General features: G+C 45.2%; 1 protein-coding gene across 3 annotated transcripts in view; it reads left to right on the top strand.

The window, feature by feature from the left end:
• Nucleotides 1–24970, top strand: part of SLCO2B1 (solute carrier organic anion transporter family member 2B1) — a 146141-nt gene that overhangs the window by 99825 nt on the left and 21346 nt on the right. For all 3 annotated transcript variants that reach the window (XM_059723151.1, XM_059723145.1, XM_006262689.4), the window contains exons 8-11: nucleotides 83–191; nucleotides 18548–18712; nucleotides 20300–20492; nucleotides 21915–22074. In XM_059723151.1, the coding sequence (XP_059579134.1) occupies nucleotides 83–191; nucleotides 18548–18712; nucleotides 20300–20492; nucleotides 21915–22074 (627 nt within the window). The remainder of the gene's footprint in view (nucleotides 1–82; nucleotides 192–18547; nucleotides 18713–20299; nucleotides 20493–21914; nucleotides 22075–24970) is intronic.

The raw sequence follows: 24970 nt of genomic DNA, 5'->3' as shown, positions 1-24970 counted from the left end.
CAGCTGCAGAGAGCAGGAGAGTTCACCCGACCAGCTGGCAGCACGCTCGAAACCTGACAGCCTCTCTCTGGTCTTTTCCCAGGTGGCACGAGAGAAGGAGAGTGATGCTAAGAAGAGCAAAAGCATGCTCAGCCAGCTCAGAACTGAATCGGATGCAATGCAGGACGTCTCCTTAATCAAATTCGTCAAACGTAAGTTCCCCGAAGTGATCCCTCTGCTTGCCCGAGCAGGTGCCGACTGCCTGGCACCAGCCTAAAGAATAACCATCTCCTCTGTACACAGCTGAATGTCTAGCCCAGCGATTCCCAACCCGGGTGCCTTGAGATCTGTTCAAGGGAGCTGCAGGGTGCCACACCGTGTTAACACTTGGGTGGGCAAACACGATTCACAAGATAAACCTGGAGGTTGCAAACAGGGATCGGTAGTGGCACGCGCATTTTGAGCTGCTGCGGTTTTTCTGAGTTCTTCGCAGCAGCAGAATTGCCCTGTTATTTTTCTGAAGTCCAGAAATGATCGGAAACGAAGAGCTGGCATTTTCCCAGGGGTGCCTCAAGACTAAGGAGGGGCACCGCCAGCCTAGAAAGGCCAGGAACTATTGTTGTAGATACACTAAAAAACTGCAGCTTTCGGGTGTGCCTGCGACTGCTGATGTTTGATTTATAGATTTCCTGTTGATCCCAAAATGCAAAGTATTTATTGCTGTGGACAACAGTCAGTTCCTCCCCATGTTCATCTAAATGTCCTGTTTCTGTTTTTCTCTCGGCTCTTTCACTCCCTCTTGGAGCAATGATTTCCGCCCCCAGTGCCAGACTGGAATATGGGAAATAAAAACCCAGTCCTTGCTTGACAGTATTTCTAAAGGGGCTTGTGTCTGAAAGACCGTAGCTGCATTTAAGCTAGGACCACTGCCTTCTCCAGGTGTGTTTGGGAGCAGGATTCTTGTAGCTAGTGGCTCTGCTGGACACCTGCCCTATAATCTATCCCCTTGGCTTTGCGTAGGAGGCAGGGAGTCACAAGAAGAGCAGAGGTCGCCTTGTTCTGATGCAGACCAGCTGTGATTTCACCCTCGGTGGCTTTTGCCAAGGGGAGTTTTGAAAGCGCTGCTCTCAACTCTAGCTTCAGAAAAGTGAGCCTGCGAAGCTGCCCTCCTGCCTGCTTCCTCTGCCTTGCCGCAACCTTTTCTCCCTAAATTTTCATTTTTATTAGGGTCAATGCAGAGGTGATATGGCCACGAGGGTGCAGGCTGCGTTTCATGCTGCTAGTTTCAGGGCTCGACGGGCAGCCCTGTTTTAAATCAAAGATCCAGACCTACAGCTTTGGATCCCTTGCTGACCTTCTTGCACCGGCAAGCAGTAACCGGCACGCTATATTCCCCGTGCGAGCCATTGCCCACCAGAAAATTTGCATGACCTGGGTGGGAGATTCATACCGTTCTGCTTCTGTCTGTCTGCAAAGAGATCTCCCATCAAAATGGAAAAAATGAATTTGCTCCCTTTCATAAGGATGAAGAGGGACCTACTAAGCAGTTTTTGTAGCTGGTTACAGCATAAAGAGCAAATTTTGTGGCTATTTCCTGGGTGTGCTCTGCTGGCCCCGCCCCTCGGTGCTGATTGGTGGAGAGGCAGTGGCTGCCATCTTGTCTTCTGCACTTGTCTGTTCCCCATTGGCGGGCCAGCATTTTATTTTTATTACCTTTTTTTTTTAAATTGATTTCACAAACAATCCCGAATTTCATGGTTTCTGCAAAATCTGCGGAATCGTGAATTGAGTAGATGAAGACGAATGCACCTTTTTTTTGACTTGAAGCTATGAAGCAGCAGAGTTAGACCAGGAGATGACTGCTTGGGGTTATTCTGCTGCCACAATGGCTGGTGCCACTGATCAAGAATCGGGCCTGTTGTGCTCGGGTCTTTAGCTGCTCGTACAAAGGCGCTCATCTTGTCTCAAAGAAGAGACCGTGTAAAGGCCCTGGCTTGTAAACACGTATGGCCTGATTCTGTTTCATATATAAGGTGCCTAAGTGTGATTCCACCCTGCTCACATCACTGAAAAAGCATTAACATGCCTAGTTTTGTAACAGTCCATCATCGTGGTCCTATGACTAGGTCACGAAATGCAGCAATCAGAAGGACATAGGCATAGACGGCTGAATTCGATATCTTCCATGTTGCAGGGCTACAGCCTAAACCCCTGCAATCAGAAGGACGCATCCACTTTTTTGTATTCACTGGTTTTCAGGGTCTTGAACAGCAAGAAGTAGCATCACATTTAGGTACCTAATAGGTGGAGTTGTTTCTGGCCTTTCACCAATGGATCTACTCAGTATTAAATATTATCACTGGTATCCAAAGTCCCCAGTCAGGATTGCAGCTCCATTCTGCAAGGCACAAGACAAATCCAAGGAGGGACAAAGACCCCATCCCAAAGAGCTGACAGCCTAAAAACATCTATTTTATTTGAATTGTGATGGTGCCTCCGATCCTAGATCGGGGCACAGCATGCTAAGGTGAAAGAAAGATGGCTTGCTGTCCAAGAGCAGAGATAACAAGCGGGTACAAGCTACAGAGAAAGGAAGAGCAAAGTAATAGTGAGAGGATGTGAAAGCATCATTTGTGACATTAGGTCCTGATTTAAGACAAGACATTGCAGATAAGTATAATAAACAACAGGAAGGAGGATGAAGGTCATAAATACCGTGACCCCAGGGTTGCAAAAGCCAGCCATGTTTCCGTCGAGATTGATGATGGGCAATCACTCGCAAACGAGCAAGATTGTCTTCCAAGGATCTTAATAGTGAGTCTGCCGGTGGCTCCATAGCCCAGTTCTAGATCCACATGTCTACTTGCAGTGAGGACAGGTGTTTCCAGGAGAGGTGGCCACTGTGTTGCTGTGTTGGATGTCCTCACGTTCTTTTTCACCCGTTCTTCTTTTCCTCTTCTGCCTGTCGACGAGCTGTTTCAAAGTGTTGGGGTCCCTCCCAAAGAGCCTTCCTCCTCTTTGGTTGGTCCCAAGTGAGGGTCTCCCAAGTGTTGATGTCAGTGTTACCCCATCTAGATGACAGGCCAGCTCAGTAGTAGCTTATTTCCAGTTTTGGTGTAGTAAAATAACACTCCCTAAATGTGCGTCTGCCCCACAATAGTGGTACTTCACTTTTTTTAATGGTACTTTGTAGTGCCAGTTTTCATTAACCCTCATTTAATAAACAGCACAAATATTTGTGCCTCCCTTCTGGTATCAGCTGAGGATATCAGATGTTACATGGAAATGTAGGAAGACCTGGGATTATCTAGTCTGGGGAAGCAAAGACTGGGGAGGAATTAGATTGCAGTCCTTAAATATCTGAAGGGTAGTTATAAAGGGGATGCTAACAGACACGTCTCAGTGGTCGCAGAGGACAGGAAGAGGAAAAAAGGTGTTAAGGTATAACAAGGGATATTTAGGTTGGATACTAGGAAGTTGAAACAGAGATGATCCTACCTTGTTTAGGGGGTTGGAGTCGATGACCGGTGTCAGGGGTGCTCCTGCTGCAGGCCATGTGTTGGCCTGCGTTCCCTCGGACCTTGACGTCATAGAAAGCGTGACCACAGGCTCAGCCAGGTGGCAAAAGCACCACTCACTAATGCACTTGTGTTAACGACAAGGCGTGAATACTGGACACTTGTGACAAGGCACTAGCCTAAATCACATCCCCACAACTCGTGCAACGTTACAACTTTTTCCTGTTCTCTTTTTTATGCGGACCAAAACACATGCTTGTTCCATGTGCATCAGACACACCCCATGCCTTGCGTCTGACAAACACCCTTTTCCCCCGTGCATTTCTCGTCCTGTGCATTTTAGACCATAAAGTACCAGATTCTTTATGATCAGCTTTGTCCTGGGGCTGTGCAACCTGTACCCATTCCCACAGCAAACATGCACACATGCTGCTCTAAGGTCATTCAGCCATCGGTGCTAGGTTGAAGTTGCCAGTGACCTCCTGAGGCCCCTTCCAGCTCTATTTCCCCACAGTCTTCCAAGTACAGACCTTGATTGTCAGGTCATGTGTTTTCCCAGCTAATAGTCCATTGGCTTAGCCTGGTTAAAGCACACCAGTTGCAACAGCTCTCAAGGGAGGGATTTGGCCAACGTCCAATCTGCTCACCTTTGACTCCACAAATGACATGGGAAGCTGGCTCAAGCTGGGCTTGCTCTTATGCCTCCAGAACCAGAGCAAGAGGCCTTTTCTGCCATGCCCGGCTGTAAAATAGCTAGTGCTATAGTAATAACAGCTGAGAAAGACTGCATTAGCTGTGACAAGATAGTGGTACAATGCTGCCATACACTATTGAGTTACTGGGACGCTGTGCTAGAAATACAAATAGTCTAGTCACTGCTATCACTTAACATCTCTCTCTACAAACAGTTATCATCACAGCGTTCCCCTGCAAAGCTCCTGTCCCACTTCTAGCCTATCCGGCAGTTCTAGGGCACAATCAGATAAGTGCCTCCTGCCTTTTTGACTGGGCTCAGCAGATAGCAGCACTTCTTGTCTGGTCTATTCAGGCAGGACCGTATTGTTCCAGTACAGAATAACAAGTGGCAAGTGATGCTGGTATCTTGCTAGGCTTGATGGCCATTGGGACAGGCAGCCCAGTGCATGTGTCTGATACAGAGACAGAGAAAATGTTGACGTCCACTATTGCTTTTGGGTGGTCATCACATTAAATAGCAGAGCTCCCATTAACTTCAGGGGAACCAACATTTGGACGGTATATATTATGATAGAAAGCTGGGAGAATCAGCTTTAGGAACAAGCATACAATGCATTTGCCCCCCTTTAGCTTCTGCCCACGGCCCCCATAAGCCGAATACCAGCTCTGGAAATCTGGGTGAACTGCAGAGAAGTCAAGGTTATTTCTACTTTACCCAGTGTAGAGGAGATTAGAGTTTTGCCCACAGTTTATATTATTTTCCTTGTTTATTTTGTTTATTCTTTCTGGACCTAAACTTTATTGCCTCATTAGTTTTAATATTCTTTTGTACACAGCAGCTTATATAAAAGCAATATTTGGAGGCCTTCCAGTCTGAATAATCATTAAACTTTTATATTTCCTATTGCTAAAACAAGGCAGAGTGAAGTTTACTTGATAGAGAAATGAGGGGAAAGAATCCGATTTACACTCCACATTGCTGGTCTATCATTTTAATGCATTAATATAGAGGGAGCAGTAGTTTCTTAAGGGAAAATTACCCTGTTTTGCTGATCTCAACCATCTAAAAGTTCATTAGCGAGGAGTGATTTGTTGCCCTGTAAAAGCCTTGCAATGTTACTCCTTAATGTTTTTAATTAAAACCAGCATTTCTGTGCATTTGTATTAGAGGCATCCATCTTGCTGAAAAGCAGTCGCTTTCATGACCTGGGCAATAGGAGAGTCCAGCGGAAGAGAAGACTTCAAACCAGAATTCAACTCCTAAGAAAAGAATAGGACTCTTTAAACAAAGTAGTTACTCTTTCGAATGTTACGCACCTTTCTTCTTCTTCCCAAAAAACAAATACGACTGGGATGTATAAGCAAGTAGTCAGACAAGGTTATTTGGGTAAATGTGATATCTTTTATTAGACTGAATTGTTGGGAAAAAATGTTCTTTGCAAACTTTCGGGCACAAGCACCCTTCTTCAGGCATAGGGAGAGTCTTATTCAGGCAGAGGGAGAGGGTGTTTGTGTGCTCTCTAGGGGTCGAAGAGAAGCTTCAGCCAATATGCAAAACGCAGGTCTGTGAAAATGCAAATAAATGCATGGCAGGGAAGATCAGAGGAGATGGGAGTTAATGCTTGCAAGACAGGTAGGTGGGAGGGGAAACAAAAAGGGGGAATGTTAACCTGGGATAAAATGTAAAATGTTAACCTGGTAAAATGTAGAAAGGTTACCTGGGGTTATTGGATGGCAGGCAGATTATAATGTGCTATAAATCCACTGTCTATTTTTAGTCCATGATTTTTTGTATCCAGTAGATTGGTGAAGTGAAGTTCATAGGCTCATCTGCGAAAGGTGTTTTGTAAATTCCCTTGGAGGACTAGAATTGAGAGATTGGAGAGAGAGGGTTGTCTTATGAGAAGTGTGTACCCACAGGTCATTGGGTAGATTTGTCTTTGATAGATTTTCGGTGTGCATTCATTTTGGTGTGCAGCTGTTGTTTCTCCTGCCTAGTTCCCATCAGGATATTCAGTGCCCTGAATGAGATGTATTACATTTCTGGAGGTGCAGGTGTAAGATTCAGCAACGATGATGGTGCTGTTTGGGGGTGCACTTATTGTGGGAGTGGCGATGCATTGGCAGGTTTTACATGTCTTGTCCTGGCATGGCCTGCAAATGACCCCAACTTAAGGCTGGAAATGTGGATATCAGAAGTTTATGGGAATTAGAGGTGGGAAAGACCTGTGTACCATGCCGTTGCGCTAGAGGCATTACAAGATTATTGCCTACACTGAATTATCTAGTTGGGATCTAGATAGCAATTCAGACACTGCTGTTTGAACCCAGTCCTGACCAAAGGCATTCACACTGAGGAGCCCTTATCCTGGAAGTCTCTATGACCCCCATGTGATTACACATGGCACTGCTTCTCTATATAAATAGGCAGAATCAAGTGCCAGGTGAGGATTTTACACAAGATCCTTTTCCTGACATCCATCCCAAATTTCCCTTTTCCAATTTAATCTGTGCACTGAATAATCCCTCTCTCTCCTTGGCTTTTACACTCTGCATATATTTGAGCATAAATATAAAATGAAGAGGAAAATGTCTCAGTGTACGTGCAACACATTATTAATTACCCAAATCTAGAGATCCTTACCTAGGTTATATCTGGCTCTTGCTCAAGCAAACAACTACTGACTTCAATGGGTCTGAACAAGGAGCTCTGGATTTGGCCTATCCTTAGCATTAAATCAATTTAGGAACTGGCTTGCAGGCTTTTACACTGGGCTACATTTCTATGAAGTGGCCAGAACAGCCAGTTATGATTGGAAAGATTTCCGTTGGCTAGATAAGTAGTTTTGCAGTCTGTGCTTGGTGGAAAAACCCTGGAAGCACCTTCCCCTGCGAACTTCCAGACTGTTTGGTTGAACAGAAGAAAGGCAGCTTTCTTTCAAAACAAATGTCCTGGAAAGGAAAAAAAAAACAAAACTATTTAAAGCTGACCCAAACCTGGAGAAAGTTCCCAGCAGTGAACAAGCCCGTGTCTGCTTGTGTAGACCACAATCCAGCAAAATGCTAGAGCACATATTTCAAACTATTCCTGACTCAGCTTAACCTATAATTGATTTTATTTCTGTATTGATATGCCACTCTTCCCAAAAAGAGGCTCAGAGCAGCTTACAATAAAAGACAAAATAACTTACAGAAGCAGTGTACTAAGTAAGATCATATGAGCTATTTGACATACAGTACCTAACCTCCCCATACAGTACCTAACCTTGCTTGCTAAATGCTTGCCCAGATTAAAAGACCTCCAGAGAGATCATAGAGTCATAGACCATGAGGGTGGAAGGGATCTCACGAGGCCACATCCAGTCCAACCCCCTGCGCAAAGCAGGACCAGCCCCAACTACATCATCCCAGCTAGGGCTTTGTCTACCCGGGTCTTCAAACCTCCAAAGGATGGAGACTCCCCCACCACTCTGGGTAACCTGTTCCCATGCTTCACCACCCTCCTAGTGAGAAAGTTTTTCCTAATATCTAACTTCAGCTTCCCTTGCTGCAACTGGAGCCCGTTGCTCCTTGTTCTGTCATCTGCTACTGCTGAGAATAGTCTCGCTCCACTGGGCTTTGGTGAGTCACCTTGGGGAGGGAGGAATTACCACCAAGAACGACCATCTGCAGCACAGATGGTACCTGAAGGAGGTAGTTCTTGGCTGACCCTAGGGGTCAAGGTAAAACATAAGGGGCAAGGCAGTCCCTTAGGTTCATAGGGTCCGGATCATTTAGAAATTTAAGAATATTCTAAATATTCTACTCTAACATAAGGAAATCCTTCAAGTAAAGCATCTTCTGAACAACTTTGTTGAATAAAGTCTTAAATTGCCAAGTTGACCCAGAAAAGAAGAAAATCCCAGAAGGGTTGGTCAGTAGTTCGTATAGCTTGGCAGGGCACAAAGTGGAATATGGTAGTTAAGGTTGAACTGTACTGGCACTTACACATGCAAACCATTGAGATCCATGGAGCTGCATGGATGTGCCTGAGAGCAGAATTTGGCCCCAAGGCTCAGATCCTGCACCCACCACTGAAACCAATAGGTGAGCTCTAAGCCAACCAAGCTGGATTCCTTCTTAAGTACCTAGTGCTCAGTCTTTATGCAGTCATTGGGTGTTGTGAGAGGTTTGAATTTTTCAGGGTCTGCCTCACTGAGAAGGCTTTGCTATTTACCGGTATCTGGGAAATGAATGTCAAGGACAGGAAAAACCTGTGTTTAAAATGCTGCCACTAATAATAACTAGAAATAACAGGATGAGGTTGTGAACAGGGTAAAAATTCAGGCAAGGCACTGGGGATGCATTCAGATAATGAAGCCAGTTATTTCAGAGGAGTGAGCCATGCTTTAATACTGGAGTTATTCAAAATTAAGAAAGTTTAAGTACTGTAGGGAACAGTCCTGGTTCCTGCACAGATGGTTTGGATAGTATTTGGGCTACATCCTGTTTTTCACCTATGCTTGCACCTCCCATTGCAGACCCAGGAGCTGTTCATCCTAACAGGAAGCAGTATTTAGCTTCCAGTAAGTCAGTCCTTTCTCTAATTGCTCTGCTTCTGTTATCCATCTCGCAACTTTGATACAATCATAATTGCTGTTAGAGATGAACTGCAAAGTCTCGGCATGATTTTTTATGGCCGTTTTGGCTTCTTCATGACGCCTAACGATGGTCTCGGAGGTTTTTAATTTTCAAGTTTTAAGATTTTTTTTTCCCCCTTGCTCTCTTGTATCTCAGAAGCATCAAGTGTTAACTTCCTTGTTTGGCACTAGAAGACGGGGGAGATAGTAGGACTGTGACCTCCAGCGTTCAGCAGACAGAGGAGGAGCTTTTCACTATGACCGTTTTTGAACTTTGATTGTGTTGCCCTTTAGTTTGACTGAAGTGCATGAAATATGCTAGAGAAGTAATGTTTATGGAGCAAGATATTATCTCATTGGACCACTTCATGCACTTGGGAGAGGCAAGAGAGGCTGGTTTTAGCTTCTAGTGCCCTTTGTGAGGTCTGAGAAAGAAGCAGTTACAGTTTTAGCTAAATACAAATCAGAACAGTTGCTCTCCTTTTAATGAGAGGCAAAGATTTCTTAGATGATATCTGTTATCGGACCAACTGAGCACGTCTACACATTCATTAATGTGCAGTAGTTACTGTGCATTTAGTTTAGTATTCACTGAATGAATTACTAACCAAATGCACAGTAGCTACAGTTGCTGTGCAGTAGCACTGGCGCATGGTTTTTTAGTGACACTTACTGTGCAGTAGCCTAATACTACCGTGCAGTAGCATATTAGCAGGTTTTTTTGCCTGGCGCACTACTGCATAGTGGTATTAGGCTACTGCGCATTAAGTGTCTCATGTAGATGCACCTGTTGTATAGTTGGGATCAAATTAGACCCATTTTTGAATGTAAGACATTCTTCCTCAGATCTCTGATTGATCAGGTCTCCTTTTAACCTAATTGTGCTAATCAGCTGGATAACTTCAGAGAGAAGAGGGTAGTTTGCCCCTGTGAAGCAGAGGCAGAGGTGAGAGGGAAGTTGGAAAGGGCCCTAAAACCAAAACGTCTGTTAAATGCATTCCCCATCCTAGGGAATTTTTGTCCCCTGGCGTGTCTTCTGAAGGCACTGCACAGGCTTCCCTGGAGGAGGACTGTGCTGTTAGAGAGAGAGCAGTTGCTTTCTTTCTGTTTCCGACTCCGCGGATAAATCAAACGACCTCCGGATTCCAGACTGGCCCCCTGCAGAAAAGCAACAAAGGACAGAAATCCCCTGTCAGACAAAGCCAGCCTCAGCTCGGAACAGCCCTTGTTAACAAATACAAGGGGAAAAAACCCCCTTTGTCCCGATGGCATTGGCTATGTTCCAAGTGGCTTTTCTAGCAAAACAGGAAAGTCAAGACTTCATATTCCTTATTTCATAGGTAAAAACAAACACAAAAGCAGTCTGAATCTCAATGTATATATTGTAAAAGAGCAGCACTAGCATCCCTCCCCTGCACAGCTCTCTTTCTTTCATCTGGCACATGTGCCCATCCCTTGTGAGTCAGGTTTCTCTTGTAGCAGTGACTTGATAGCTCTTTCCTATGCTATTTATGATTCTTTTTTCTTAGCGTCTGATGAAGTAGGTTGTTACCTAGGAAAGCTCATGCCTCTCTGCCACTCCCCTGCCTTCTGTCCTCTTTTCTTAATCTCTTTGAGGCACCAAGAAGGAAAGGAAAACAAAATAATGCAAGCTTTAAGTAGCTGAGTGCTGTTAAGTCTGGTCCTGCTCTCGTTGGGCACATCTACATGTGCATTCATGCGTCATAATTACGGCGCACTATGTTTAGGACCTGTAATAACAGGTACTAACTCAATGCTCAGTAATGGGCACTACTACGCAGTAGCGCCAATGCAAGTTTTTTAAGTGATGCTAAAGAGCAGTAGACTAATTCTGCACATCAGCACAGCTTTCTCCATGATGTGCTAATGTGCAGTAGAATGAGTCTACTGCACTTTTAGCCTCTCATTTAGATGCATCTATTGACTTGCAGTTGACAGACCCTTGATCGTGATTTTCAAGAGAACTTCACCGCTATTTAGACCTGTAAGCATGGGACATTTGCCCCTTGTGATGCAGATTTGGAGTCACCTGGTCAAGACTCTCACGAATTCCAGCCCCCTCCAAAGGGACGTTTATGAAGCGTTCAGATCTTCCTTACCCAGATGCAAAGCTATGGGCAAAAGGTAAAATGCTGACCGTTGATAAATTGGTATCACCGGTTTGTCCCTGTGTTCTGAGATTGACTGCTACCAAAGACTAATTTGGACGTATTTCAGAAGTACATGAGTTCAAGTGGCTACTTCCTCAGGCATTCCTTTGGGAGTGATGTGCACTGAGTGGTTTGGCAGCTGAGCAGAACCGGCAGTGCCCCTTCATCCCAAGGGCTAGGCATTTGAGTCCTCTTCTCAAGAGATGTATATGCTGCCTTTGGCTTCGTGCCTGGGGCTTCACAAAGGCCAACAATGATGACCAGGAGTATGGAGCTGCTGCCCTACCATGAGAGACCAAAAAAGTCTAGGCTCTTCTGTCAGGAAACGAGAAGGCAGAAGGGGGATGTGATAGAGGGCTATACAATCAAGCAGGGCATGGATAACGTGCACAGGGAACTGTTATTTACTGAGTCCCGGCATGCTACGACAAGGGGGCACCCACAGAAAATTAGTGGGAGAGAGGTCTAAAATGAATGAAAGGACCTTTTTTGATGCAACACATAGTTGAGTTGGGGAATTTGTTGCCCCAAGAGGTTCAGATGGTAGATCCAGGTTCAAGAAGGGATTGGACACATTTATGGATGCCCGGGCCATTGAGAACTGCTAAATAGATCCATCAGGGATGGATCATTGTATATGCTCATTAATGCCAGGCAGGGCATGACATGGAATGGGTTATACTAGACATGCCTCATTCCTATGCTGTCCCTTGAAACCATCCACTACTTGTCACTGTCAGAGACAGGATATTGGACCTGATGGACCATTGGTCTGACACAGCTCGATACTTCTAATGTTCTTGGAAGTGTGAGTAACATGTGCAATCTTGAGGAAGTTCAGCATCTTGCAAGCTTGCACTCAAATGCTATTAAACCATCTACCCAAGTCCTGCTCTGGGGCAGCTTCAAGACCAGTGGTATGGCTGGGAGGTGAAACCTGGCGTGACTTGGATAGGAAGCCCGGTGTGACTCAGATGACATGGGAAAGACTAGTCCCTCCATTGAAAACGGCCCCAGAAGAGCAAGACAAGGGTCCCAGGCAGCATAAGGGGAGAGGTTCACTAAACTCTTGCTAGGAAGCACTAGATCAGTGCCTGACAGAAGAAACGAGTATGCTCAGTGTAGGACCTGTTCACAGGATGCCAAAACCAGCACCTCTGGGAGCTCATGCCTGGCACATAGCGCAGATACTGAGACCAAGGGAAGGAAGGTGAGAACATCCAAGGAATGAACATTCACCTGGGAAGACCACGCAAACTTCCCGTGCTCCATGTTGGTGTGCAGTCCTTCGTGCACTAGGTCCATTCTGGGGTAGGAAATCTGGAGCTCTTTGCTGTTTCTGAGTACACCTCAGTATCTGGTGCATGCGTTCCTCACAGCAGTGCCCATATCCCTCTCCCCCATGGTCCCTTCAAGCTTACCAGGGACACAGTACCTCCAAGAGCAGAACAGGAATAGAATCGAGTGCCGAAGAGGTTTGTTTGGAAGGCACCTTTGTGTCCTCGTAAGGTCCTGTTAACCATGTCTATCTCGCAGTCAACATGATGGAGATTTCCTTAATGCAGAGAGACATCTCAGCTCATGCTCATTCCCCTCCAATGTCAAGTTCACCTCCACTGACACCCCAGGAAACGGAGAGGTATAGGAAGTATACTGCTAAGCACAGGAGGCGTAGAGCATGTCGATGTTGCAGAAGCGGTTACACCTTGTCTTCGTTGGGCTTGGTGAATGTGCGAGCTACGGCTGACCTGTTGGTGGCCTCTTTGCCTTCTCTGCAAAACTTTGAGCAGGGGGTTGGACTAGATGTGACCTCCTGCAGTCCCTTCCAACCCTCATTTTCTATGATGCTATGAAAACCATTCCACATTTGCAGCCCGAATAGACTGTGACACTTTCCTCCAACAACGTACATAACTCAGTGCAGGCACAAGGGATCCCTGCTCCCTTGAGATGCAGATAAACCTCACTTTATTCGGCATCAGTTGTGATAATCTGATGCAGCTTAGTCCCTCCACCATTCAATTCCACTGCTTTACAGTTAAACTAGACATGCCTCATTCATATCCCCTCCCTCGAAAGCATCCGCTACTTGCCACTGTCAGAGAGAGGATATTGGGCCACATTGGTCTGGCACAGCTCGATACTTCTCATGTGCTCATCTTCTGAATATCCTATGACATGCAACATGTAGCAGTGAAGAGCTATGGGAACGCACGCAGGTGAATGAGGCCAGACAGTTCAGTGCGGTTCATCTCGAGCAATGCAGAACGAGACACGGTCCTCATCGACTTTTATTGTGGGGCAGCTTGACTGTGGCCAGCCTCAGGAGAGGACGGGTGTCCAAGAACAAAGCACTAAGGGGTAATAGTAAGGTTAACATTGAAGGTGAAAATGGATGAGGGAAAAGGAAAGATGTGACAGGAAAAAAACACCCTGAAAAACAGAAAGAGATATCATTGGGTGGGGGGGAAGCAATTTGAAGCATTTTAAAAGGCCTAAAAACAATGCCATTAAGATGCACTGAGAAAAAACAAAACAAAACCCAAAGCCTCGAGATAAAGAAGAAGTGGGCAAAAATAGAAAGAGAGAAGGAAATTGGGAAAACAGGAACAAAGAGGCAGTAAGCGAAGGAGACAGGAGAGGATGTTCTGTTGCAAATTGTCTGCGCACAGCAGTTTAGACGCCGCGATGCATTTGTGATGCCGTTCGTTCTGCCAATCAGTTTCCTCCCAGCTCTCGACACGGAGGCACGATGCCTTCCCCCCTGCAGAAAGACCCCTCCGGTAAATGCTAGGTTAAGAATTGTCCTCATTTGACAGGCATTTTCCTGCTCCTAATGAGCTGCTGAGAATTAATTTACGCTGGGTGCTGGCATGAGTCTCGCACATTTATTCCTCCTCCGCGTCAACACGATCGCGTTTAGAGCGAACATCTGGGGCAAGCATTTTGTGCTTGTTCGGAAGCCGCGTTCAGCTGCGTGCTTTGGTTGCCACAAAGATAGACAAAGAGGAACAGGGAAGTTTTGTGTTCAGGGGGAAGCAGAGCCACGCGTGGGACGCGGGCTTCATAATCTGTGTTAACAACAGAGGTTGAAGTACAGCTTGACGAACCACCGATAAAGCGAACTCGGGTTCATGAAACCTCGCGCCCTCTAGGTGTGTGTAGCTAGCCCAGAAGGTGCCCGTTGACCCTGCCTGGCTTCAGACTAACACAGCTAACTATGTCTCTTAATGAAAAATCTCTGCGAGTTGGAAAATTCCACTCTTCCAGATGGTGAGAGTTACTCGTCTTTGGTTTGGTTTGATTCCCCGGTGGAAGCAATTGTTTATTTTAGTGGCTGATTTTCCCCTTGCTATGTGGAGTTAAGCTGTTTTCTCCTGTGCTTTCCAGAACACCAAGGGGGGTCAGCTGCTGAGGCAGTCACTCAGGGTTTGTCATGTCCAAATGTTTCTCTTGTGCAATCCAAATGAAAAAGGATGCCAGAATCAGGGCAGCTGCAAGCAGCAAAGAGCAAACTACGGGCCTGAGCCTCTTACAGCTTCAAAGCCCCTTTCATAATTGCTTTGCAGAATCCCTACAAAGGCTCAAGGACAGGAAAATCAGTGGCAAATTTTGTACGGCAACCTGTGTGATAGCACATGCTCTACCAGGGACCAGATTTTATGGTGCTTTCTCGATTTCCACTCAGATTGCACCCGGGCAAACTCCTGTTCATTGCAGTGTGAGTTCACCTGCATCATGAAGAGAGTAAAAATGCAGCACTGAATTTGGCTTGTAAAGGAAAGAGACCCTTTTCCCCATTCAGAGCTCAGCTGCCGTAGTATGGATTCATGCCAAAAACACGGAAGGCAGTTGAGTTGCTCTGGATTGGTTTCACTGACGCGTGTGGTCCCTCAGTTATTTATGTTGTCTGTAGACCACCATGCACCCCTGCACTGTATAAGCAGTAAGTATTAACCCAGGCATGGAGAGGTGAAGTGCAGGGACTAGCACAGCGGGCTGAGAGTCCAGACTCTGAGGATATTATTCTGACTCTCATCACAAGCCAGTTAGGGGAAGATTTGTGGCTGGCAATTGCATTGCTAAACAGTGGTTGGAAACACACAGGTAGCTCCCCTGCAGCATGAAGCCCTACCATGTTCAGTCCCTGAATCCAGATCGTTCCCTCCACCTGCTCTTGAAGGCCAGAAGTCGCCCAAAAGGAGGAAGGACCAAGCCCTTCCCTCCCAGTGGGTGTGTCTACACATGTATTTATGTGCGCCTAAATTTAATGAGCCTTTGCTTAAGGTGCATTAAAGTGCATGTCTACATGTGCACTAATGCACATTAAGGCACATTAAATTTTAGGCATAAAATGCAAAGTCATGTTAGAGCACATGCAGGCATGCTAATGCGCATTACTGTGGGGTGTATCCATTGATGCACACCATGTTCATGCACATTAATGTGTCTACACATGTGCTGATGCACTTTAACTAATCACGCCTAAGTTTGATACTTGTTTTATGCAGGTATCAAATTTAGTTGGGCTTAGCCTAAAATAGCCATTTTAAGTCACATTAAGGGCACACATAGGTGTGTGCCCTAAATGCACCTGAAACCAGGCATTAAATGTGCACATTGTAGACATGCCAATGTCTCACAGAGTAAGCCTCATTTTAGGGTGTTGGCTGCATAATTCTGGAACATGTGTAGCCAACCTGAGGCATGCGTGCCACAAGAGACCTGGGCAGCCTGTGCACGTGGCATGCAGAAGATCAGGGAGGGGACAACTAGCACAGAGGCAGATAGGGCAGGGAGCAGAAAGCTGAGTAGCAGGGGGGCAGGAGTGCAGGGAAGGAAACAGAAAGCAGAGCAGCAGACTGGGCAGGGGAAGGGCATCAGAGAGTCACTCAGGGAGGGTGCAGAGCTCCTTTGCAGCGCGCCTAACAAAAAAAGGTTGGTCTCCACTGTTATAGAAGCTGGTATCAACTCAAAGCATATGCACATGCCCAAATACCAAGGAGCCCAGAGAGAGTTGTGCCCAGATGGTACAGTCATGCCCTTGCTCTCCCTGTGCTTGTTTCACCATCTACAACCGAGATAATGATACATAATTTTGTAATGACTGTTCATATCCTTGGGTAAAAAACCCTGCAAAAGGCCAAAAAATTCTGCTCCGTATCAGTTCTGCCACCTGAGCGCATAATGAAATGATTTACTGCAGCGCATCATGTTGTAATTCAATTGACCATGTCAGTAGTTCATCTAAAATTCCTTTATTAAATGCAAAACCCAGTAGCCGTTATACAGTTACTTTAAATGAACACTAAAATATTATAGCAAAATACTCATGCTGTATTAGACAGCAGTGTCACACTGCTTACTAGTATTAAAGACTGTGCCCACATAGTAATTACAGATATAAGCATTTGTTCAGACTACTTCGACTGGGCTACTGAAGTGTACCTTATTATTCCCAGTGCACAAAACCTTACTTGATTTTTCTTATTCCTGATAGGCTTGCTTCTAGGTTTCCAGGAGCCAGAGTTTGGCCTACCAGTCTCCTTGTTCCTACATTAGTGTACCTGTGGCTTAACACCCTTTATCCTGGCAACAGTAGGGTTTGACTGTGTGTGCACGTGCATGTATATGTCTGTCTCTGTTTTTCTCTCAAGATGCAGATTCCTGGAAGATTGCCATGCTGATATCTGATATAATAACACATCCCATCGTCTAGTGCATGATCACACTATGTTTCATAATTCCTGCGTACCCACATGAGGGGACACAGTTTGGGGTACATTAGAAACCTTCGTTCTGTTTCCTGAAAGTTGGCATTACATGCACTGACAACTTCTATAGTTTTCAAATACTTGAAAAGCCAACTCTTCATTTTTGCAGGGCGGTTGATTCTTGAGGTCCTGTCCTACGTACGATACTCTGTGTTTCAGTTGTCAACACATTCATAAAGGCTTCATCAAGGATAAATAGAGTATTACAAAGTCCAGAGATCATCCTTGCATATCTTTTCCTTTTTATGCCTTAGCCCCTGTGAGCTGGTTTGCGCTCTGTCAGTATGGGTGCATATTGCTGGCTGTCCTGCAGCAGAAGCAGGGTCACTTACTTTCAGCCATCTGCAGTCAATAAAACCTTTTAAAGGTACCCCTGGAAATCAGGAGAGGAACTTCTCAAAGTTAGAAGTACTCACTTACATTCATCTGACACAGCACTATGCTAGCTCTCCCTGTTGCAAAATTATTCCCATAATGATGCTGGGACAGACGCCACTACTTTGCGGTTTGCAGCAAGGAAAAGTTGAACTGAGCCCAACCAAAAGACTGTGGGATTAATGTCTCCAGCAGCCTATCCATGGCACTGGAGGGAGGAGAAGTGTGTGGGGAACATTTAGTCTTGGCTGTATGCCTCATTTGGTTTCAGGCATGTTTCTCCTTGGACATTTTGCTTCTTGAGCCACACTCACTTACCTTCTGCATCTATAATATACCTGGTGGGGTGTGGGGGGGGTGGGGGGTGCAAAAACTGGACTGGAACCTTGTAATTGCATCTCTTGATAGCGCTGCATGGCTAAGGAAGCTGTACAGCAGCTTTATCCCCAATATCTGGGATCTGTAAGGTTAGGATGCCGATTCCCTTGCCAACCCTTATTGGTTTAATTTAGAAAGGTTACAAATAGCACAGAGTTTCCCAGCCTTCACTGCAGCTTTCCTACCAATGAAGTGACATCTGTGCTAGCCTGGTGCAAGGCAGCTGTTTCAAATTTCTGGCCACTCCTATCCCTTCTATCACATTTGCTGCCTATTGTTACTGTTGCTATTGCTGTAAGAATAGAACTGGCAGAACATTTTCTGATGGAAGTTTTTCATCCAAAAATACTGATTTGATGAAGCCAAAATGTTTCGTGGGAGTGTGTTGATTTTTGTCAACCTTGGCACCAAAAAAGCATCAAAATATTTTGTTTCCGACTTATCCAAGTGTTTTCTTTCAGCAAGGTCAAAATGCCATGATTTTTTGGGTTACGACACAATTAAACATGGAAACAATAATGTGTAAACAAAGCAAAACATTCTGACCTTACCTAGATGACCTTACCTGACAGAACAAGGGGCAGCGGTCTCACGTTGCAGCAAGGGAAGTTGAGGTTGGATATTGGGGAAAATAATTCTCACCAGGAGGGTAATAAAGCACTGGGACAGGTTACCCAGCGAGGTGGTGGGGTCTCCATCCTTGGAGGTTTTGAAGACCCGGGTGGACAAAGCCTTGGCTGGGATAATGTAGCTGAGGATGGTCCCGCTTGGAGCAGGGGGTTGGACTGGATGTGACCTCCTGAGCTCCCTCCCTGCCCTCTTTGTCTATGATCCTATATGAAATATTTTTTATAAAGTCAACGTGAAATCTTCAGAATGTTTCATTTCATGAAAATTTTCAGTTTCATTTTTTCCCCAGTGTGAGTGGAAAACCAATGTTGAAATCTTGAAATTTCCCACAGAATGCATATTTCATTTTTTTTGGCCTGTTCTATGCTAATAAGATAAAATTATCCTTTTTTTTCCCCCCCCCCCAGTCTTTCCTACAATCTTATTGAGAAATCTCCGACATCCGGTCTTTCTGCTGGTGGTATTGGCTCAGGTCAGTCTGTCAGCCATGGTGGCTGGTTTAGCAACATTCATGGGCAAATTCCTGGAGAGGCAGTTTTCGCTCACAGCATCTTTTGCCAACATGATCATAGGTAAGTCTTGCCCATTGCTATCGGAGACATTCCAGTTCTTAACGAGTATGCTGGCTAGTACTCAAGCTCTTATTTCATGTGGGGCTAATCCCAAACGCATGGGAATATTATTACTGCCATAACAAACCTCAAAAAATCATCAATCTAAATGACACCAACCAAAAATATGGTAGACGTTTTTCTTCAGAAGTGGGGGAGGCAGCAATGGGTTCATTTATGAGGTCAGTCAAGGGACATACATCCATACAAAAATAATGTTGGTAACAAAGTGTGGTTCCTGCAGCCAACTGAAAAGCAATCTAGCAGTTTTCCATGTGGGTATCTCACAAGACTTGTTCTTTCATGGAGCTGGTTATATGACCCTGGGTAAACCCCTCAAACTTTGTGCATCATGGTCCAAAAAATGAATTTCACCCTATATCTAGGGTGCAGACTTCAGATTGACTTTTGTCAGATTAAAATAATTCTAATTTGTAGACTCATGGAGAAGCAGGACTGGAAGGGACCTCCAGAGGTCACAGACCCCTGCCTCAGGCAGGACCATTCTTGTAAAGATTCAGACTAAATCATTCAGATGAAATGTTGTTCATATTGTCTATTTATCCTGCAGTAATATCTAAAAGCCCCCAACAGGTAGCAGGATCCCATTATCTCAAGTGCTACACAAACATAAATCAGAAAGATTGTACTGTCTTTCTCTTTCTTTCTCTGGACTGTAGTTTTTCCATCCTTAAAATCAGGAATAAGAACTTCCTTCACAAAGTGTTTCGAGCTCTGCTGATGAAGAGTTAGAGGTCCACTTACATCTAAAAGTTCATTGCATTTGCACTTAAAGCACACAAGGAAGTGACATGGGCTACATACACGCATTCAAATAGCCTGGGAGAATTCTCCCAGATTTGTTCTCATGACAGAGAAGCTTACCCAGGGCCACGTGTAGAGATATTTGAATGTTGAGGCCCTGAAGAGCAGAGAGCTTGCAGTGCTGACACTGTGCAGCCAGGGGGAGGCCTAGTGCACACATCTTAGTATCCTCTTCAGGCTCCCTTAGTCTGCCTGGCAACAGATGACAGCAATGCATAGGGAAGCCCTGATTAGCTTACCAAGATGGCCCATGGTCAGCCTGTGTTATCAGCATGTACATTCTCCCAGGAGAAACCCTGTGTGTGCCCAGATTATTTTTCTCTCGGAGCGGCCATTTTTACTCTGGGAGAAAAAGTCCGAACATCTGTACACTTGTGGTTTCTCCTGGGAGAAAGCAATGCTCCGGGGAGAAACTGAATGTCTGTACAAGGCTGTAGATAGCACTGTGTCCCTCTCCCTTGACTCCCCAGCCCAAATGTCCAGGTTCCCACATAGAGCTGAGGGCATGGCTTGAACTCCTGCCATGGCAGGACACCTTAATGGCTTAGCCACCCTGGTCTCCCATTATGGCAAGCATTGGACATGATGTTATTTACAAATTGCTCTTCACAGCCTATCAGGTAACCATGTTATCACCACATTTCATATGCACCTCCTTAATTGGTAGGTACCGAAGTGTTCTCCTTAGTATTTGGATCTCTTGACAGTGTTTCTTTTTCCCAGGTGCTGTGAACATCCCTGGAGCAATGGTTGGCATAGTGTTGGGTGGAGCCATCATGAAGAAGTTCCAGATATCTTTGAAACAATCTGGCGCCCTGTGTGTCTTTGGCGTGCTCCTCTGTACCCTCTTTGCCTTTCCTCTCCTTTTTCTGGGGTGTCCAACACAGAAGGTTGCTGGCCTTTATCCAGTAGAAAGGTACTAATAGTTTTAGTATAGCTGAGACACAAGTCTTGCATGCTGACATGTTTGCTGATTTATAAAGCATTTTATTCCAGGTACATTCTACAGACTTTAGACAGAAATTGAGAAATGAAACAAAAACTGGTTATGGCAACCAGGATGAAAACCCATGCTCTTTAATAAAATGAGTGGTGGTGGTGAATAAGACAGGAAGTGATAGTGAAGGTGTTTATGTATTAACAGAACGGATCACATTCCAGACTTTGGGGTCATGTTTTTCATGAGTATTCTGACGACAGGAGATTTAGCCATGGGAAGGTCACCAAAGTTTAATGGATTTTTAGCACAACTAATTGAGGATCGAAAAGTCAGACTGGAAAATGAAGAGCACCATTCAGTGGTTGATCATTCTTGGCAACCTCCCTACAGACTGAAATGTAGAGTTTTCATAACCTTGATCCCACTCCTGTTAAACACCATATAGGTAGCTTCCCACAGACTTAAATAGAATTTGGATCAGGCCCTGAGATAGACATTCATTGTCTCCATCAGCTCTGGACCCCACTATTGCCATTGCAAATCCCCTTTTATTGAAGTAGCTCTCTCGTTACCACACCCAAATATGAAGGAGACAGGAGTGGCCTTGGGGAGACTGAGGGTGCAAGATGCTAAATGCACAGTAGATTAATACTACTGTGCATTAGCGCATTGCTAATGTGCAGTAGATTTAGTCTACTGGGCATTAGCATCACTAAAAAGGCATGCACTGGTACTACTGTGCAGTAGTGCCGGTTAGTATGCATTGAGTTAGTACCTGTTCTTACAGGTACTAAACTTAATGCACCTTAAGTATGGCACATGAATGCATATGTAGATGTGCCCTGAGAGGACCAAATCTGAGGGAGGAGCACTCATTTGCTACTACTGCACATAAACCTGTAGGGAAGGCTTGAGGTAGACTCTATTGTCTTAAGTTTCTTTTTCAATAGAGCAAAATACAAGGAATAGTTTTGATGCTAAGCAGAGTATGCTTATAGGTTAGAATAAAGTGAGAAAACTACTGACAGGAAAATTGAAATAGTCATTTCTAAATAGGCAATATTTTTATTTTTATTTGTTACTGATGTATTGACCAACAGTTGTCTTCATCTACGAAGTTCCACTTGGATGGGGCAGTAGTTAATGAAGCAGAAAGACGAGTCCTGAATGTACTGACTGAATTCCCTACCTGTTCATGTCCCAAATTTCAGGCTTTTGAGGATATTTTTGATTAAATTAATCTACAAAAATTATAATTTATGTGGATTAGGCAGCGGCTATGGATAAACACTCTGTTAAGCAAGCAAGTTTTTGCTTACCAATAGCTATGCAGGTACAGTGCATCATTCATGTATGCACATGTTCAATGTGTACATTCATATCTTTCCTTTTCCCTAGTGCTGAATTTGATCAACACTCTTTGGAATGTAACAAGAGATGTCAATGCCCTGATAAAGCCTTTAACCCTATTTGTGGGTCCGATGGGACTGAATACATTTCTCCATGTTATGCTGGCTGCGAAGTTGTAAACCTTGACAAGCTGAAAAATTCAATTCTGGTAAGTAAAGTTTGTTCCTCTCCACTCTGAATCAGTGCCCTGAGTTGGTATGACTAATGAGTAAGAATCCAGTGCAAAGCTCAATCTTGATAGTTGAGTTCAGTGTTATTATATAGATAAGCTGCATAGTGGGAAAGAGTGTCTTTGTTTGACTTGGGGATGGGCAGAAAAACCCAGCTCCCTCTCCTCAGATATGTCTGGGCTGTTTTCTCTTTCTCATGCCACCAGTGCCATAAATGACGCAGCTGGCGAAGAATGAATCTCTGGAACTTTTGGCACAGTCAGACTCCTAGCAGCTACAAGTATTATGTTATCTTTCCCAGATCAGTGCTTCACTTTCTCCATCCATTGCAAGGCAGGGAAATCAGTCAGCAGAGCTGAAATCCTTGATTTTAGGAAAGCTGACTTCCACAAGTTTAGGAGTTTCATTGGCGAGGCCATGAGGGATCATGGTACAATAGGGTGAGGGGTCCAAGATGAGTGATCATTCCTCAGGGACACAATCCTCGGACCATAAAGGGAGTCCATTCTGGCTTGCAGGAAAGGTAACAAAACGGCTGGGAGACCCCCTTGGCTCAATAGGAAAGTCATGGACCTCCTAAAATTGAAAAGAGAAACTTACAGGGAATGGAAGTTGGAAAATACCACCAAGGAATACTGCACAGCAATAGCCTGCACCTGTAGGGAGAGGATTAGAAAAGCAAAGGTAGAAACTGAATTCAAATTGGCAATGGAAGTCAAGTACAATAAAAGGTCCTCCTTTAGATACATAGGAAGTCAGAGAAAAATCAGAGAAACATTGGACCCCTGCTGAACAAAATGGGACAGCTGTCAACTGACACCCGGGAGAAATCCAAACACCTAAACAATTACTGCGTGTCAGTATTCCACCAATCAAAGGGTGCTACCCTGCTTGACAGGGAACAGGATGATCAAGGTGGAGCCAATCACCCATCAGCAGTTGGCGAAGATCTCATGAGGGAGCATCTAGAGAGGCTGGACATCTACAAGTCAGCAGGCCCAGATGAACTAGACCCGAGAGAGCTGAAAGAATTTGTCAACATCATTGCACAACCCATGGCAAAACTATTTGAGAGCTCATGGTGCTCAGGAGAGGCTCCAGAAGACTGGAAGAGGGTCAGTGTGGTACCTATCTACAAGAAGGGAAGGAAGAAGGATCCAGGGAATTAAAGGTCAATCAGTTTGACCTCAGTCCCAGGAAAAAATCCTGGAAAAAATTGTCAAATTGGCCTATTGCTAATGGAAGGCAACACTCTAGTAGATAGCCAGCATGGTTTTGTTGGGGGCAGGTCACATGACCAACTTCCGTTCCTTCTATGATCAGGTAACTCACCGTGTGAAAAGGGGAGATGAGGTTGGCTTGAGGTCATATACTTGGACTTCAAAAAAGCCTTTGACTTCGTCTCCCATGACATGCTCATGGTAAAATTGGAGACCTGCAGTCTTGATAGCCCAGTGGTCTGGTGGCTAGGAAACTGGCTCCGAGGCAGGACTCAGAGAGTAATAATAGATGGAGCTGAGTCATCATGGTGCTTGGTAACCAATGGCATCCCTCAGGGCTGAGTACTCGGACAAGTGCTTTTTAACGTGTTCATTAATGATTTGGACTTGGGTGTTAAAAGTGGACTGGCAAAGTTCACAGATGACACCAGATTATGGGGGACTGTGGTCATGCTGACACATAGGCTGAGGATACAGGCTGACCTGGACAGGCTTGCAAGGTGGGCAGATCAAAACCTGGTGATGTTCAACACTGAGAAGTGTAAGGTGCTCCATCTGGGAAGATGCAACACACAACATACTTACAGGTTCGACAGCGCTATGCTTACCAGCACCACAACTGAAAGAGATCCTGGGGGTCCTGGTAGACCAAACAATGAACATGAGCCACCAATGCAATGCCATAGCCAGCAAAGCAAACAAAACAGTGGCATGCATCTACCGATTAATCACAAGCAAGACTAAAGATGTCATCCTCCCACTTTACTCCGCCTTGCTGAGGCTGCAGCTGGAGTATTGCATCCAGTTCTGGGTGCCGCACTTCAGGAAGGATGTGGAGAAGCTTGAGAGAGTCCAAAGGAGGGCTACACATATGGTTAGAGGTCTGGAGAGCAGGCCATATAATGAGAAGCTGAGAGACATGGGTCCGTTCAGCCTGGAGAAGAGAAGACTCAGAGGGGACTTGGTGGTAGCCTATAAGTATATAAGGGTGCACATCAGGGAGTGGGAGAGTGTCTGTTCACCAGGGCTCCCCAAGGGAAGCCTAGGACTAACCGTCATAAATTGCTAGAAGACCACTTTAATTTAGACATAAGGAAAATGTCTTTACAACTCAGGTGTCCAGGGTCTAGAATAGACTCCCCCCCCCCCGAAGTGGTTCTCCAGTTTTGCTGCTCCCCTCCACCCCCCAGTTGACAAACAGCCATGGACAGTGGGTCGCAAATGTAAGCATTGGCCCCCAGGCACCGAAGACCCACGGTACACCACTGCCCAGCAGTCTTTCCTGCCCAAGCACAGGGGGACTGGACCTTATGATCTTGAGTGGTCCCTTCTGGCCCCTAACATCTATGAATCATCCAGGGATGTGCTTCTGGGAATTAGGAGTTTTTAGAAAGGTCAGGCAGTCTAAACACTTTCCTCGTCTCTTGGTTTTCATCAGATCCAGTTTTGCCATTGGGACCCTTATCTAATCTCTGAAATCGTCCATGCTCTTCAGAGGTCCCTCTTGAGTTCTGCAAGGACAAGTGAAGGGCGTATCACATTCTCTTCCCGAGTTTTTGCTTAAAAGGACTTCTGTACACGTGCTTTTTCATGGTGTATCTATATTATGGGACAGCCATACAAAGACATATGTTATGTGCTGGAGAGAGAGGCC

The sequence above is a fragment of the Alligator mississippiensis genome, chromosome 1, assembly GCF_030867095.1.
Source record: "Alligator mississippiensis isolate rAllMis1 chromosome 1, rAllMis1, whole genome shotgun sequence".
Taxonomy (NCBI): domain Eukaryota; kingdom Metazoa; phylum Chordata; order Crocodylia; family Alligatoridae; genus Alligator; species Alligator mississippiensis.
Note: the sequence above shows the minus strand (reverse complement) of the source record. Positions and strands in the feature narration are given on the sequence as shown.